Source organism: Neomonachus schauinslandi, chromosome 16 (assembly GCF_002201575.2).
Source record: "Neomonachus schauinslandi chromosome 16, ASM220157v2, whole genome shotgun sequence".
In the NCBI taxonomy this organism is placed as follows: Eukaryota; Metazoa; Chordata; class Mammalia; order Carnivora; family Phocidae; genus Neomonachus; species Neomonachus schauinslandi.
Genome location: NC_058418.1, coordinates 2,775,065 through 2,791,830, shown reverse-complemented (window position 1 = coordinate 2,791,830; position 16,766 = coordinate 2,775,065). Strand labels below are relative to the sequence as shown.

The 16,766-nt window shown below is 57.8% G+C and overlaps 3 protein-coding genes across 5 annotated transcripts in view; 1 reads left to right on the top strand and 2 right to left on the bottom strand.

Moving 5' to 3' along the window:
* Positions 1–1,018: 1,018 nt before the first annotated feature.
* On the bottom strand, positions 1,019–4,169 carry ZNF579 (zinc finger protein 579). Its single transcript, XM_021682354.1, has 2 exons — positions 4,120–4,169; positions 1,019–3,115 (listed from the first exon to the last, which is right to left on the bottom strand). Exon 2 carries the CDS (start codon positions 3,111–3,113, stop codon positions 1,428–1,430), a length of 1,686 nt encoding a protein of 561 aa, XP_021538029.1. The 5' UTR covers positions 3,114–3,115; positions 4,120–4,169; the 3' UTR covers positions 1,019–1,427.
* Positions 4,170–10,745: 6,576 nt separating this feature from the next.
* Positions 10,746–15,742, bottom strand: FIZ1 (FLT3 interacting zinc finger 1). 3 transcript variants are annotated; one of them, XM_044922239.1, is made up of 3 exons: positions 15,697–15,742; positions 13,942–14,293; positions 10,746–12,957 (listed from the first exon to the last, which is right to left on the bottom strand). In XM_044922239.1, the coding sequence occupies exons 2-3, from the start codon at positions 14,251–14,253 to the stop codon at positions 11,758–11,760; spliced, it is 1,512 nt and encodes a 503-aa protein (XP_044778174.1). In that variant the 5' UTR covers positions 14,254–14,293; positions 15,697–15,742; the 3' UTR covers positions 10,746–11,757. The 3 variants fall into 3 exon arrangements, with proteins under 3 accessions (XP_044778174.1, XP_044778173.1, XP_021538034.1); XM_044922238.1 differs by lacking the exon at positions 15,697–15,742 and adding an exon at positions 14,869–15,087; XM_021682359.1 differs by lacking the exon at positions 15,697–15,742 and having other exon boundaries at positions 13,942–14,437.
* Positions 15,743–16,506: 764 nt separating this feature from the next.
* The window catches only part of ZNF524 (zinc finger protein 524), a 3,163-nt gene continuing 2,903 nt past the window's right edge, over positions 16,507–16,766 (top strand). Inside the window, exon 1 of the mRNA XM_044922287.1 lies at positions 16,507–16,586. The gene's annotated coding sequence lies outside the window, so the exon portion shown is untranslated. The remainder of the gene's footprint in view (positions 16,587–16,766) is intronic.

Sequence of the window (16,766 nt, the reverse complement as noted above, 5' to 3'; positions counted from 1 at the left end):
TTGCCCTGGAAAACTGGGATGACCTCACCCCTCTTTTCCTGGCCTTATACGCATGAAGATACCTAAGTGGTCAATGTCATCATTATTTGCATAGGAAAGAGAGAGCCATTGAAGGCGCTGGGGGAAGGCAGGAGGTCAATAGAAGGAAAGAGAAGGGGTTTAAGGAAGATGGCTTGAACACATCTTTCCCTCTCCACTCCTTAAGACCCAAATAGATGGGTGAAGAAAAAACCATTAGAAGGTTTGCAGAAAATGACACTTTCCCTCACCCCCAATTTCTTGTGGTTTCTCAAACATGCAGCACCAAACTACCTCACGGCCTTTGTCCCTGCTCTTCCCTCCACCCAGCTCTTCATTCAGGTCAAAGGTCACCAGAGGGCCCTCCCTCCCGGCCATGCAGTGTTCTCAGTAGCCCTTATTAATACCTGGTGCTCTACTGCAGATCGGTTTATTATCTAGGGCAGCCCTGTCCAAGAGAACTTCTTGCGGTGATGGAATGTTCTAGATCTGTGCTGTCCGACAGGGTAGCCACCAGCCACATGGAGGTATTGAACCTTGAAACTGTGTGACTGAGGAACTGAACGTTTTTAATTATTTTATTTTAAATCGATTTACTCATCCTGAATCTAAATGGAAGCAGCCATGTGCGGCTAGCAGCTAAACTGTATTGGGCAGTGCGGATCTAGAATTCTAGCTCCTCATGGCTTTCTCATCTCCAGCATCCCCAGGGCCCAGCGCTGTGCCTGGCAAATGTTTGCTGAAAGAATGCATGCAGAGATTGCACAGGGGGGCCATGGGGCTACCCAAAGATGCCTGGGCAGATGGTAACCAGTGTTGCCACACTCCCGATTCTTCTCTTGAGTTTCTTGCTGGCTGGCTGAGCACTTCCCTGCCATTCCCTGATGTGGGAATCTGGATCCTTCCTGCTTGGAATGCAAGCTCAGAGCCTGTTGGCTGAACCCCGCCTCACCCTAGAACCCCTCTGGCAGCCCCCACAGACAGCCTCACTCTCTCCTGTTTCACGAACTCACATTTATTCACAGACAGACAAAAGGACAGGGATGGACCTTTGCTCACTGGGGACCCCAGGGTCTGGCAGTTCCAAAGAGGTGATGGTGTCCAGTGTGTATAATGGGAGACAGCCAGGCAGGGGATCCCCCCCAGTCTCCATCTCTCTGGCCAATATATTCCGCCTCCTTTTCCAAGTCGTCCTGCCTTCAGAGGCCTACGGGGGCAAGCAGTTCCTAGCCAGTCAGGGGTCCTGGGGGTGGGCGATGGGGAGGGAGGGGCGGTCCAGGGCCCCCCCTCCTTAGTGTTGAGGGCTGGAAGGGGAAGGGTGGGTAGATAGGAGGCGCCTCTCCTTCGACTTCCCTCCTCCATATTGCAAACCGGGAGCCAAATGGAGGGGCCAAGAGTGGGTGTGAAGGTCAGGAGGCCAGGCCTCCCAATCCGCGCAGGTGGGCCTTGCTGTCAATCTCTTCCTCCTCCATCTCGAAGGCTGAATGGTCTTGGCTGTCGAAACAGGAGGCGCTGAGGAAGACAGGGGGAGCCGGCGGCGGCGACTGGGGTGGGGTCCCCGGGGAGGGTGGCTCTTCCTTGATGTGTGCAACGGGCAGCGGGAGCCCTTCCTCCTCCTGCCCAGCTGGCGGGGGCGGCGGGGGCGGCGGGGGCGACGGCGGGGCCTGGGCCTGGAGCGCCTGCAACGCGGCTGCCCTCTCCAGCTCAGCTCGGTGGCAGCGCTGGTGACGCAGGAGACTGTAGGCGCGCGAGAAGCGGCGCGGGCAGCGCGGACACGGGTGCGGGGCCGGGCCCCCTGCGTGCACCTGCGCGTGGCGGGCCAGGTCGGCCAGCCGCTTGAACTCCCTCTGGCAGCGCACGCACTGGAAGGGGCGCGCCCCTGAGTGGGTCACCCCGTGCTGCCGCAGGTGCGCGCGGCGCCGGAAACCTTTGCCGCACTCGGGGCACCAGAAGCGGGGCTCCCCCGCGGGGGGCCGGGCCGGGGTGGCGTCCCCTCCGTTCTGCCCGCCTTCTCCCCCCTCGGAGGCGCTCCCGCACTCTGCCCCTTCGCCGCCCTCGGGCCCCTTCCCTGAGTTCCGTCCACCCGAGGCCTTGTCGTCCTTCCTGCCCGCCGGGGGCAGCGGGGCCAGGAGGCTGAGCGCGCCGTGCACGCGCCGGTGCTGACGGAGGTAGGAGGCGAGGCGGAAGGCCAGGCCGCAGTCTGGGCACACGAAGGGGCGGTCGGTGGAGTGGACCAGCCGGTGGCGGGACAGCGACCAGGGCCTGGCGAAGGCCTTGAGGCAGATGGAGCACTGGTGGCGCTTGGGGCGGGGCGGGGGGCCCCCTTCACCCTCCTGTTCTCCCTCGGGGCGCAGACAAGGGTGCGCTTTGAGCTCGCCCTTGGTGGCGAAGGCTTCACGACAGCGGAGGCACAGGAGCGTCCAGTCGGCCTGGAGCAGGACCTGCTTCTCCTCCTGCCTTCCGGCCGCCAGTGCCAACTCCGCCCTCAGCTCCGCCGCCCCTGCCTCGGCCTCCTCCTCCTCCGACTCCCGGGGTTCGGCGCTCGCGGGGGCCGCCAGCGTGGCCGGCTCCGCCGCCGGCCACGTCTCGGGCCACGCGGCCTCCTCCTCAGCGGCCCCAGCTGCGGCGGTGGTGGGCTGCTCCGCACTGGCGTCCTGGGAGCCCCAGCTGGACTCGGCTGCCTCCTTGGCCGCCCTCTCGATGGCCAGCTCGACCTCGCCGCCTGCGTGCTCCTGGGCCAGGTGGCGCCGGAGCTGGGCGGGCTCCGGGAAGGTGCGGGGGCAGGCGGCGCAGCGCAGTGGGGGTTGGGGCCCGTGGCCTCGCAGGTGGCGGGAGAGGTGGGCGGGCCGGCGGAAGGCCTTGGGGCACAGGGGGCAGGCGTGGGGTCGGAGGCCTGAGTGGCTCAGCCGGTGCCGGGACAGGTAGTAGGGGAAGCGGAAGAGGCGGCCACAGGTCGGGCAGGGCAGGGGCGCCCGAGGGGCTCCAGCGCCCCCCCTGCCACGGCCCCGGCCCCTACCACGGCCTCGGCCACGGCCCCGGCCCCGGCCACGGTGAGGTGGGCTGCCCTGGGCGGGTGGAGGGGGCTGCGGATCCATGCCTGTAAGGAGAAAGGGGAGACAAGGAGACATTGCGGGGGGCGCATGGGGTGGGTCAGATAAAGGGAGATGTGTGGAGTGAGGCAGAGAAGCAGAGACAGAGAGAGATGGAGATTCAGTGATGGTCAGATGTTTAGCCAGGCAAAGGAGAGAGCCAGCAAGACAGAAAGACAGAGCAGAGACCCGGGGACAGACAGAGAGCAGGAGAAGCGGTAAAGACAGGATGGTGGGAGCCAGCAGGAGAGAGAGATGGGGACTCCCAGCAGAGACAGAGATGGAGAGAAAACAAAGAGATTTCGGGAGAGATGGTGCAAACACAGAGATCAGAAGAGCCACAGCAGGATGGACGTAGGGAGAGACAGAGAGACAGAGAGAGGGGACAAGCCAGAGATACAGACAGAAGAGGAGACAGGGAGTCAGCCTAACTGCTTTTTCTCCAGGGGGCCCGCTGGAGCATGTTGGGAGGGGCTGGGACCCAGCCTGTGGTGCCCGAGTGGAGCGGGTACAATTCAACATTGGGAGGCCCCAGAAATGCAGTGTGGGTGCCCAGACCAGGGTCTGGGAGAGGCCAGGGGTAGGAGGGCTCAGATTCTTGGGCAGGGGGGGAGGCTGGGGCCCTGGACTCCTGGGACCGAGAGAGGTGGGAGCTGGGGTTTGGAGCCCCAGGTTTGGGAGGTGACTCGGATCCACTCCTGTAAGTGGGGGGTATGGATTCCTGGGTCCTAGTGGCAGGGAGGATTGGGGGAGGGGGGGCTGGGGGCTCAGCTGCCCAAATTCTCCAGGGAGGAGGCGGCTGAGGGCCCAGCCCCTGGACGCCTGCCCCCCACCAAGGTTGCTGGGGTCCGGAGCCCTAGGTCCCCACGGGGGTCCGAGCTCCCCACCGGGCCCAGCTTGTGGTTTTCCCGCAGGCATGATCAGCAGAATTGGGGCCGCGGGTCGTGGCCTCGCGGATTTCCGAGCCCGGGCCCTGGGGCTCGGCCCTGATCGCTGGGCGCCTGGTTCTTACCTCCGCCTCCTTCGCTCCTTTCTTCCTTCCCCGCGGCCGGCCAAACGCGGACGGTGGTGGCGGGGAGGGAGGGAGGGCCCGAGCGTGGTGGGGGGTGGAGGAGGCTGGGCTCGGTGTCACCGCCTAAGCCTTCCCCCCGGAAACCCAGCCTCTCGACCGAGCCCAAAAGAGGAAAGACTGGCTGCAAGGCCGGAAGCGGGAGGACAAGGGGACCCAGAGGGGCGGGGAGGGCGGGCAGCTTGGATTCCTGGGTCCTGCACGGGGAGGGGGCTGGGGGCCTGGGAGGCTGGACGCAGCTCCCCTCCCCACCTCAGCAGACACACATATTCATTCATTCCTTCAACAAATACACATTTATCAGGTCCTGTCTGTGCCAGGCACTGTGTTGGGCGAGGGGATGCCAGGGGAGGGAGGTGAATGAGGCAGTGGCAGAGGCCTCAAGGAAAGTAGGGGCGCTCTGGACTAGAACCCCACTCCAGCCTTCATTTGGCTGTCTGAGCAAGCGACTGTCCCTTCTCCTAGCCTCAGTGCCCCCCCCCCCTTATAACAAGCCCTGCGTATATGCATTCGCTCTTAAGAGAACAACATGTACTAAGCACCGACTGTGCTCCTGAGTCCTGCATATATTTTGCTATATATATTTTCACTGGATCCTAAGCTACCGATATTTACTGAGCACCTACTGTGGGCTACCTCTGTCCTTGGTGCTGGAGCTACCATTGGACCCTGTCTGCAGGAAGCTCACCGTCAGATGGAGGAGGCAGTCAGACACAGATCCAATCGCCTTCCTGGAAAATGTGCTCTAACGCAGGAAAGAGGATTTGGTGGGAAGACAGAGAACAGAGAAGGCACTGAGCTGATCTCCCACTGGGGCGAGAGCAATCCTCAAGGTCTTCCAGGAGGCCACAGTGTTTCAGCTGAAACCTGCAGGATGAAAGCCAAGGGTTAGAGATGAGAAGAATGAGTCAAGGGAAATGAGAGAGAAATGCACCTCAACACATCTCAAATGCCCCATGCTGAGCAGGAAAGACTTGTTGCAGAGGTATGCCTGCAGCCTGTCGCTGTTTAAGGTGAAGTACACGCTGAACGTTGTCCACAAGAGTGTGGGAAACAGGACCTTTTTGTACATGGCTGAGGCAAGTGAAATTTGGAACAGCCTTAACACGTGAGCAATTCCAGGAACTAATCTGTCAGATCTGTTCAGAAACATGCAAAACAACATCTGTACCAGGTGAATCAGTGCAGTATCGCACACCACTGAAAAAGACTGGAAATGAGCTAAAGGCCTATCCGTAGGGGATTCGAGTGGCGTCATGATTGACCTGCCCAGTGGATGCTGTGTATCAAAAAAAAAAAAAAAAGATGAAGAAATTTGCTGTGTAAAAATATGGAAACACTCCAAGCGATAATGTGATAATGCCCCCCTTAGGGGGGCAGGCAGAAAGGAAGGTGGAAAACAGCCTGCCACCTGTTCTATCTGTGCTTATCAGTGGGTTGTGTCTGGAAGAAGAGGAAACTAGCAACATTGTCTAACTCCCAGAACTGAAACTTACTGCACTCTATCCTTTTGTACTTCTTGAATTTGAAGCCATGTGAATGTGGTCCATACTCAAAAAAGTAAAGGAACAAGAAATAAAATGGGGGGGGGTAATAAAAATAAATAAAATGAAAATAATAGCTTCGTCTTGTAAGTGCTTTACAAATACAAACCCATTTGTTTCTCCTTACCTTATGGAGTGGGTCACATTATTCTCCATTTTAAAGAGCAGTAAAGTGAGGTACTAAAACATTTCAAAGCTAGTGAGTCTCAGTGAGTCTTTGCATTTCACAAAGAGATGGGAGAAAAGACAGAGGTGAAGAGCATGACTTTTAAAAGCGCCTGGTCAATAGTACGACTTTTTAAAATATAAATACATATGAGTGAAAGTCTAAAAGTATCCATGGAAACAATAAGCACCAAATTCGTGGTAGGAGTTACCTTGTAGCAGGGAGAAGCAATCAGATGCTGGAGGGGCCTATGGAGAGTGAGGTATACCTCTAATGTTTCAAATATGATAGACAGTATATGGGTGTGTGTGTGGCCATCCCACTATCTAGTTTCAGAACTTTTTCATCTCCCCCAACAGAAATCTAGATCCATTAAACTGTCACTCTGCATTTCCTTCTCCTCCCAGCCCCTGGCAACCAATAACCAGCTTTGTCTCTCTATGGCTTTGCCTACTGCAGGCATTTCATATCAGTTGAGTCATACAATACGTAATCTCTTATGACCAGCTTCTTTCACTTAGCATGTTTTCGAGATTCGTCTATGTTGTGGCATGTGTCTGTACGTCATTACTTTTACTGGTTGAATAATATTCCACCATATGGGTATACTACATTTTGTCCATTCATCTGTTCATGGATATTTGGGTTGTTGCTACCTTTTGGCTATTGGGAATAGTACTGTTATGAACGTTCGTGTATAAGTTTTTGTTTGCACGGTTGTTTTCAATTCTTCTGAGTCTATACCTGGCCGCGGGGGGTGGGGGGGTGGGGGGTGTTATTATCTATATTTTAAAGGCTTAACATTTTTTTCCAAAAAAGGAAGGAAGGAAGGAAGAAAGGAAGGAAGGAAGGAAGAAAGATTCAGGAATGGAAGAGGGAGGAGCATATTGGGGGGTGGGGAGGGAGATCTTGTCTTGGGGGAGACTCCAGGCCTTGGATTGGGACATCAAAGGCAGCAGTTTGGTGGAGAGAGGCCGGGAGCTGCACGAGCCACTGTGTCCGGCCTCTTAGTCCAGGCTGAATGCTGGACACATTCCTAGGGCACTGAGAAGCCATTGAAAAGGTTTTAAGCTGGAAAGTCACACGATCCGATTAATGTTTTAGAGAAATTCCTGTGGGACCCGCGTGGAGGCCCGGCCGAATGCAGGGGAGACCAAGGCTGGGAGCAGGGAGGAGGCGGGGCGCGGGCCCAGGTGAGAGAGGGGGCCTAGGCATTGCCGGCCCCGGCGGGGTAGCAGGTTCCCGGGCAGGGGGCGGGCCCTAGCGCTGATTGGCTCAGGACTGCACTCCTGGGTGCCAGTCCCCCTGCAACTGCCTCCTCATTGGTTCTCCTGCCTCCAGCGCCCCTACCGCGCGGCCAGAAATCACATCCTGTCAACGTCCCGTGGCTTCCCTTCCCTTCCTCCCGTGTTCCTCACCCCCTGCCTGGAAGTCTCGACAGGTCTGGCCCCCGGAGCTTCCCTCAACTGTTTGCTACCTCTCTCCTGCTTCACTCCGCTCCAGCTACACCACCTTCTTTGCTCTTTGTGGACTCAGGGCCTTTGAACGTGCCGTTCCCCCTGCCTGGAATCCCTCCCCTGGATTTCCAAAAAGTGTCCCTTACTCCCCCTCATTTCTTCCAGACGTCCTCAGAGACACCTCTCCTGTCCACCCTAGCTAAAACAGCCCTCCCGTCACCTTGTAGTCCTCACTCTGCCTTAATTTTCAAACTGTCCTTATCGCAAACAAGCAGTAGGCTACTCGTGGATTATCCACTGATCGCCTATCTCCCCTCCCCTGGAATATAAACTCGCTGAGGGCAGGGGTCGGCTTTGCCCGTTTGCTTAACCGCTCACCCGTCAGCGCCCAACCGCGCCCAGAAAAGTGGATGAGGAGTGAGTGAGGAGGAGTGAGGCTGGGGCTTCAGGAGAGGGTGACTGCCCCGAAGGGAGAAGACAGGTAGTGGGGACATGCGGAGCTCAGCTGAGCGTGCAGGTGGCTGGCTCGACTGGTCAGCTGGAGAGTCAGCTCCTGCAGCAGACACGTGAGCGTCGTCAGCTTCAGCCCAGTAACTGGCGCTCAGGAGAGGCTGAGATCGCCCCCGGAGTATAATCCTTCCCGCCCCTTCTGAGCCTCAATTAGCACATCTATAAGATGGGGCCACAGTGGAGATTGAGTTAGGTACGAGGTCCAGCATTGCACCAGGCCCTTGGGAGGCCCGCAGGAAATGGGTGAGTCCCTGTCGCTATTGTCTCAGAAGAGAAAAGATTGGGTTGGAGGTGAGGTGGGCAGAGCCTCAGCCTCCAGAGGTCCCTATTCATTAATCCCTAGCCTGCGGCCATCTCCATGACAACCCTGGCTCGTGTCCAGACCCTCAGTGCTCCAGCAGAGCAGGTCTTGAAGTGGATGGGTCTTGTCCCTGGGGCGGTGCCTGAATCTAAGGGGGCGGGTCTTGTTTCTCCAAGACAGGGTTTTTTTGTGTTTTTTTTTTTTGGTTTTGGTTTTTGGTTTTTGCCCCAGGGGATGAGTCTTGTTCCTGGTTCCTGGGTGGGAGAGCGGAGAGGAAGTATCTCTAAGGTTGAGCGTCCCCAGGAGCTGACCTGGAGCCTTCAAATGGGCAACTGTGGATCTCCAGGCAAAAATGTCTTCTTGTTTTCTGTCCCCCCAAATATATGTCTCCCTCCTCTAAATTTTTTTCCTTGTGAAATATAAGACGCATAGACTAAAAGGGCACGATACAGATGCACAGTTAACAAATAATTATCAATAGATCACCAGATTAAGAAATGGGATGTTAGCAGCCGCCCCAGAGTCCAAAGAGGGTTTGGCAAGTCCCATTCCAAGTTTAACGCATCCAACCCCACTGTTCTGAGTTTTATGGGAGAAGGTTTTCTTGCTTTTCTAGATGGTTCACTACCCACAATACATCCTAAACGATATTATAGTTTAGTTTTGCTTGCTTTTGAACGTTAAGAAAGTGGAATCATAATCTATGTATTTGACTTCGTGTGTTGGGCTTCTTTGTAACTTTTCATTCATGTAATTGTGTGTATCTGCACTCCGGTATTTCACTGCTGTATAGTATCCCATAGCATAATATACCACCGTTTATTTATCTGCTGTATTGTTGACGGATGTCTTAGTCTGTTCCAGCTGCTGTAACAAAATACCACAGACTGGGTGGCTTATAAACAACAGAAATTTATTGCTCACAGTTCTCTGGAGGCCGGAAGTCCAAGACCAAGGCACTAGCATGCTTGTCTTCTTGGGGAGGTCCTCTTTTGGGTTTATGGCCAGTGCTTCTTGCTGTGTCCTTGCAGGGTAGGAAGGGCTGGGGATCTCTCTGGAGCCTTTTAAATGAGGGCACTGGTCCCTTGCATGAAGACTCCACCCTCATGACTTAAGCACCTCCCAAAAGCTCCATCTCCACATACCGTCACATTGGGCTTTAGGATTTCAACATAGAGATTTCGATGGGAGCGCACGCATTCAGACCATAGCAATGACGTATCAGTTGTTCAGAGTTTGAGGCTGTACAGATTGCTGCTGGGAGTGTTTTAAATGTGTCTCCTGGTGCAGGTGAAAGGGTTTCTCTAGGGTTCGTGCCTAGCAGTGGGATCACCGTATCACAGGATACACACATCTTCAGCCTTATTAGTGCACACCAATCTCCCAGGCATCTTAAATTTAAGAAGTTCAAAATGGAATTCTTGATCCCTCTAAGCCCATACCCAAACTCGTTCTTCCCCTTTTCTGGCCTTAACACAAACTGCCACCACCCAACCAGTCCCTCCTGATTCCTCCCTTTCAATTACACACACACACACACACACTCACATTCCACCTACAGAATTCATCTCGAATCCACCCGTTTCTCTCCACCATTCTGGTCTAGGCTCCTACGCATCTCTCGTGCTGGACTGCAGTTCCTTCTCCACTCAGCGGCCAGAGGGAACTTTGTGAAGTGCAAGATTGGCCACATCCCTCCACATTAAAATCTTGGCGTGCAATTACCTGGAGAGCACAAACGCCTGTCTTGGCCCACCAGGCTCTGTGGGACCTGACCCCTCAACCTCCCTTCATCCCTCTCTCCTCCGCGCCCACCCAGCTCGCTGGTCTCTCGTCACCCTTCGGGTTTCAGATCGAATGCCGCCTCTGTAGAGACGTCCACGGGACACCTGCACTGAGATGGCATTGTCACGGGGTCCCTCACGTTCTTAACACCTTTCCTCCCCTCCTTCAGCATGCTCAGAACCACCTGAAATTACTTCCATTTCTTTACTTTCGTCCACCCCACTGCTCAACACTAAAAGATAAGCCCCACGAGGCGTTCTTTTTTTCTTCACTGTTGGGTCCCCAGAGGCTTACAATGCCTGGCACAGAGTAGCACTCAGGACAGGAATGTAATCTAGTGCCTAGGAGAAAAGAGGAATGGTTGACTCCTTCCCTGATGGGTGAATCCTATCCTGGGCGTTGGATACAGTGTCTAATGTATACATCTGGTCACCTGGAGGCAGAGTCTAAGATACAGGGTCTCTTCTTAGGGGTAGAACTTTTCTTTAAGGAGACAGTTTGGTTTGTAGGGGGCATGTCTTGTGGGATTGATGGTGTATAAAGGGCATGTCTGGTTCTATGGGGCACATACAATCCATTGGAGGTGGATCTTGTGTTTAAGGGACAGGGTTCCACTGAGATGAAACTTAAACCATTTTTTATTTTAATGGTCGTGTACTATCTAAGGGACTCAACATTTGCCAGGAGGGAGGAAAGATTTGCCAGGCGGGAGCTTCTATTTAGGGAGCTCATCCTAAATCAGGGAGGGAGAAATACCCTACCTCTCTGGAGCCAAGGATCAGAAAATGAGACAGCAGTGACTGACAGGACGAGGTTTATTGGGGTCCCGGAGACATGAGGGAGTGGGATGAGGGGCAAGGTCGAGGCTCACAGGGGGGGAAGCCCCTAGCCAAACCCCCTTCCCCTTGGGGTTGAGAGGAACACAGAGACAGACAAACCAACAGAGATGGAAAGACAGGTGCTACAGCAGAGTGGGAGGAAAACCCCAATGTCCACCACCTCCCACTCAGATGAGTTCACAGGATGGGGAATGATGTGGACTGGCCCACACTCTAGAGGAAGGGAGGAGTGTCTGCTGTATTCGCCTAAGGAGGGTGGGTACAGGCCACAATCTGGACCAGCCCATTCCAGTGGACAGGGGTGTGCATCTGATTCAGTTCATTCTACTGGGCAGGAGGGATTTCAAACCAGCCTATTCTAGTGTTTGGGATGGGGAAGATGGATCCATTCTGCAGTAGGGGAGGGAGACCTAATTGGGGAGGGGGGTTGAGGGCAGAGGGCATCTACCCTGGTCCTCTTTCAGCATAAGGAATGAAATGGGGTGGGGGTGGGGGGGAAGGCAGATTCCGGCTATATCCATTTTCGGGGGGGCACCAGTGACTGGTGGGTAGCATTCGCGGGGATCCAGGGAAATTCGGGGACATGGTCCCCCACATTCTCCAGATCAAGGTCGTTGGGAATGATGGCTCTTGGGGAGAGGGGCGGTCTTCCTTTGGGGGAAGGACGCCCATCTTTTATTACTAGGGTCTTCAAGATGAGAAGTACTTGCAGAGACCCATTTCTCATTGCTAGGTCCCCACAGCTTGGGGAGGCTTGTTGATTTGGGGGTGCTCAGGAATCTCTTCGTAGATCCTGGACCCCGGAGCTGAGGAGTCCCTCCATTTATTTGCTGCCCCCAGCTCAGGGGCCTGTGTGGGTGTCTGGTGGCCCGCTCTCTCCAGCCGGGGTCCCCTGACGGCAGGACCCGGGGATCTGGCCCCGGGCCCTGAGTGCAGCCCCTGGGGAGGGGCGGTGGGGCGCAGGCGCAGCCTGGCGGCGTCAGTCCATGCCCCGGTGCAGCTTCAGGTGCCGCGAGAGGTTGCTGAGCGTGATGAAGCCCTTGCCACAGATGTGGCAGGGGAAGGGCCTCTCGGTGCCGTGCAGCAGCCGGTGGCGCTTGAGGTAGCACTCGTGGCGGAAGAACTTGCCGCACTCCAGGCACGGGAACGGCTTCTCGCCCGTGTGCACCAGCACGTGGCGCTCCAGGTCACGCGGCGAGCGGAACAGCTTCTCGCACTCGGAGCAGCCGAAGATCTTCTTGCCCCGGCCGGAGCCGGACGCGGCCTCGCCGGACGCGGGCTCCCCCTCCGGGGCCACGGGGGCCGTCTCCGCTCCGCCGCCCTCGCCGTGGCTGGCCCGCCGGTGCTCCTCCAGGGCCGCCAGCGCCGCGTACAGGGCCCCGCAGTGGCCGCAGCCGTACGTGGCGGGGCCCGAGTGGGCCTCCAGGTGGCTGGCCAGCGCCGCGGCGGAGGCGAAGAAGGTCCCGCAGTCGCACTGGTACAGGGTGTCTTCTGACGCCTCGGCCGCGGCCGCCGCGGCAGGGGCCTCCCCGCCGCCTTCGGGGAGCAGCCCCGCGAGCTCCGGCACGCTGCCGCCAGCGTGGCCCAGGAGCAGCCCGCCGTCCCAGGCCGCTTGGGCGTTGCCCACCTCTGCAGCGTCGCCGCCGTCGCTGGCCGGCTCGGGCCCAGCGCTGGCCCCCGGGGCCCAGGCCTGCACCGGGGGCGCGCCCGGGCCCTGCAGGTCGTGCGTCAGCTTGTGCCGCTCCAGCAGCGCGGGGGCGTTGAAGTCGCGCTCGCAGCGCGGGCACTTGAAGGGCTTCACATCTGTGTGCGCCGCCCAGTGGGCCGCCAGCTCGCGGCCGTGGTCAAAGCGCCGCGCGCAGGCTCCGCACGCAAACGGGGGCAGCGAGGCGGCGGCGGCGGCGGCCGCCTCTGCCAGCCCCCAGCTGCCTGGGCCTGCCCCGGTCCCCTCTGGGCCCTCTCCGCCACCGGCCCCCGCCCCCCCGCACACCGAGCAGGGCCCCACATTGCAGCAGACGGAGCAGGGTGCGCTCAGGGCCGGCAGGCCCGGGCCGGGTTGCAGCGGGGACGGGAGCACCCCACGGTGCTGGCGCTTGAGGTGGCGGCCCAGGCTGGAGCGCGAGGAGAAGCGGAGCTCACAGACCAGGCAGCAGTAGGGCTTCTCACCAGTGTGGACGACCTGGGAGGGAGGGAGAGCGTAGCATCAGGGCTGAGGGTCTAGTGCGCAGGTCAGTTTTCGGGACTCCCAGAAGGGTGCGGCCCAAGCTCCCTGCAGCTTCTACAAAGCCCCATCTAGCTTCAACCCTCTCACTTGACTTCCCTAATTTGGGTCATGTTGGCATTCTTTCAGTCCCTTCATTTTCAGGACCTTTGCACGTGCTGTTCCTTAAAGCTGAAGACTCTTCCTCCCATTCTTCCAGACTACCTCTTAACTCATTTCAACAAGCCCACCTAGGAGATTGGGACTCCCTGGGAGAGTGGCCAAGTACTAGGGCTCTGAGCACTAACAAAACTGGGTTCAAATCCCAGCTCTGCTTTCCACTCTCAGTGACAAATGGACAATTAAACATCATCTCTGGGACTCTGCTTTTCTCCTCTGTACATAAGCACAATAAGACCTGCCACTTCACAGGGTTCTTGTAATGATAGGATAAAATCATCACTAAAGAACAACTCAATTACTAGAAATTAGGATTATTGTTGACAAACTTTCCAATGTCCTACTGATGTCCTTTACGGCAGCAGATGTTGGGGAAAGGTGAAGAGGAGCTTTTATAATCCCCAGGGGTAGGAGGTGGCTTTTCAAGGTACATGTCCAAACTTCTAGAGCAAAAACTGTCCAACAGAACTTTCTGCAATGATGGAAATGTTCTCTATCTGCCACTGACCAGAGTGGCAGCCACCAGCGACATGTGGCTCTTGGGCACTTGAAATGTGGCCAGTGTACCGTGCAAGACTGTGCCTTACAGATATTGGCCTTTGTCTGGGAGTAGCAGAGACAGATTTTGAGCGACGAGTCCTTTCGATTGGTAGTGCCTGCCTGGAGAACTGTAAGGCTAAATGAGAAAACACAGTGCTCTCTGCTGCCCAGCGTGAAGCCCTGTGGCTCCAAGGGTGTGTCCAGCCCAGAGAGGCCCGTCTGGGTCCAGCCTGCGGAACTCACCTGGTGGTGCAGCAGGCCGGTGGAGTCTCGGAACCCTTTAGGGCAGGCAGAGCAGCGGTAGGGCCGCTCGCCGGTGTGTGAACGCAGGTGGTTGGCCAGGTTGAAGCTGTGTTTGAAGCCCTTGCCACAGCGTGGACACGCGTGGGGTTTGAGTGCAGTGTGCCGGGCGAAGTGGCGCCGAAGGTCCGAGCGGTAGCGGAAGCTCTTGCCGCATTCACTGCAGTGAAATGGAACCCGGGGAGCAGCAGCGGGAGGTGCTGGGGCCGGGGCAGGGGCAGGGACCGGGGGCACTGGCAGCGGGGCATCATCCATGATGGCGTGGTGCGAGGGCAGTAGCAAATGGAGGCTCTCTCTGGAGCAGGGAGGAGACATGGGAGGGCAGGTGGAGTCAGCTTCCCATGAGCCCTCTCCATCAGGCTCCCTGGACTCACACACCCACCGTCTGTTCCCTGGAAACCCTTCCCACTTCCCTCCAAGCCACACCCACCGTTCTGTAAGCCCCTCCCACTCTCCTACAAACCCTTCTCCCACTCATCTGCCGATCTTCCTAATCAGTGCCAGGTCACTTCGACCCTACTGGACGGTTTTTAAGCCTCTCCCCTTCTTTTACAGTGGACTCCCCACTCCTCTCCAAACCCCGCCCACTCTCAATCAAGTCCGACCTAGTCCTCCCAAAGTCCCCACACTGTTCCCGAAGCGTCTTGTATTCCTTGACAAGACCGTTCTGAAAGGCCCTCCCACTCTTCTTCAAGAGTGAAAATCATCTTCAGATAAAGATTCACATTCCTAGGGAATGAGAGGACAAAGATTTGGGGCCAAGTGCACTTGAGTCAACCTTCCAGGGCGACCAGAACCAGTCCTGGGACCTCCAGTGAAACCAACTGAAACTCTGTCCATCTGCAAAATAGGGAGAAGGGGAGTACCTACCTCATGGAGTGGAGGTGAGGATTACGCAAAACTGGGGCAATGCGCACTGCGCGCTTCCTTAGGCAGGGCACAGCAAGAGCTCAACAGGTAAGCTGTTCTGACTACTACTATCCGCTAGGCTCCTCTGAGTTCCCTAAGTCCTACCATCTCTTCTCCGCTAAGGTCTGCCTCCAAAACACCACTCAGTTTTTCCTTGAAACCTAGCCTGGAAGGAAGCCCGGTCCTTTGCAAGACTCTCCCCTCAACCTCTCGTTCTCAGCCTTCGCCTGGGAGCCCCTCCCTACCTCTGTTAAGTAGCTGCACTTAACGTTATGAAGACTTACTATTTCCACTAAGACTAGCCAAGTTGCACACCTCAATCCCATCACCTCACCGTGCCTACTCCTAGACCAACTACTCCTCTTCTACTCCAAGCTGCGCCCACCTTCGCCCTGAGCCCCATTTCCCCACTCAGCCCCAGGTAAGTCCCTTCCATCCTTCAAATCCAGGCCATTTCCATTCTAAGCCACGCCCCACGGGAAGCTCCTCCCTGCGATTGCTCCGCCTCTGCCACCACGAAGCCCCGCCTCCTTCCCACCCAGTCGCCTGCAGGGCTGCCCCCCCCACCTCCCCAGTCGGCTCTGGGACCGAGGCCCCGAGTACCGGCCTTTTGTGCCCCTCCCCCCTGTCCCTAAAAGGTGCGGCCCGGGGCGCCCGGGGCAGGAGCAGGTCAGGCGGGACCCGCAGCCGGGCGAGTCCACCTTGCTCGTTCGGAGCGGGGGTTCTGGAGCCCTGGGGCGGCCCCAGGAAGCCGGGAAAGTCAGTCGGCTTTTCTCTTTAATTACTTACACCTCCCTCTGGGCGCCGACATTTTGGGCAGCGGGGGCAGCGTCACTTCCACCCGGGGGCCCCTCGACTTCCGCCTCGGCTCCCTTCTCCCCCACACTCCTCCTTTCTCCCGCCCCCTTGGCTTCCCCCTCCTCACCGCCCGCCCTTCTCCCTGTTTCCCGTCCCATCCCCTAGCACTGGAGGTTGGAGAAGCCGGGATGGCGCCATCTTTGATGAGGGCAGGCTAGGGGCGGGGCCTAGGGTGACTCCCGGCGCCGTACAGACTAAGGGCAACAAGCTCCCCGCGCGGCCTCTTTCCCCTCCGTGCCTGCCCTGACGGGTGTTAACATAGATCAGGGCAGATTTGATTCCCGTTTCGCAGCCTCAGGCTCCTTCTGGTAGAGTTGCACCAGGATAAAAGAAAATTTGAAGTTCGGCCACTGTGGTAGAGCTAGGAGGAAAGAGCATGTTCCATCTTGTCAGCCCTCCAGGGCGCTTTGAAGCCTATCAGGCGCCATGTTAATTACGGGAACAAGCAGCCATTTTCCCGCTCCTCATCCTTGCGGTACCTGTCTTTGATTGGGTCACCCTACTGGGTGCTTTGTGGGAGGAAAGACATTTCGACGTGGTTGGGAATGTATTGGTGGGGTTATTTCCCGCTCGGGGCCAGTAAGGGCGACGGGCGCGCAGGCGCCTGTTCCCTGCGAGTACGTGACCGGTCCTTAGGACCCAGCGCGTCCTCTTTGTTCCCGGCGGGCGCGGGCCCGACGGAGAAGGGGGGGCGGGAGGGGGCGGGGCCGTCCCCGCGCGCGCCGCCGAGGGGCAGGGTCCCCGGCCCCCGCCCCTTCCCACGCGCCGGCCCGTCGCCCCCGCGCGCGCACACTCGCGAGCCCAGGCGACATGCAAATGAGGTATCCGAGAGGCGGGGGTCCGGGCGGGGAGAGGGGAGCGGAGGGAGGGGAGGCCCGGGGCCGCGCGCTCCTGGAGCGCGCCCCCACACCTGCTTCTGCGCCCGCGCCCGCCGCAGCGCGCGCGCCGACCTCGCGCCCCGCGGAGTCGGCCCGGGCGCGCGCGCGCAGACCCCCTTCCTG

Bases quoted from the DNA above. Each gene is read 5' to 3' on its own strand.
- ZNF579 (XM_021682354.1), bottom strand. From the start codon at position 3,113: ATGGATCCGCAGCCCCCTCCACCCGCCCAGGGCAGCCCACCTCACCGT.
- FIZ1 (XM_021682359.1), bottom strand. From the start codon at position 14,313: ATGTCTCCTCCCTGCTCCAGAGAGAGCCTCCATTTGCTACTGCCCTCG. The intron at 12,958-13,941 runs GTGAGTTCCGCA...CCTCCCTCCCAG, and splicing joins CCGGCCTGCTGCACCACCAG to GTCGTCCACACTGGTGAGAA.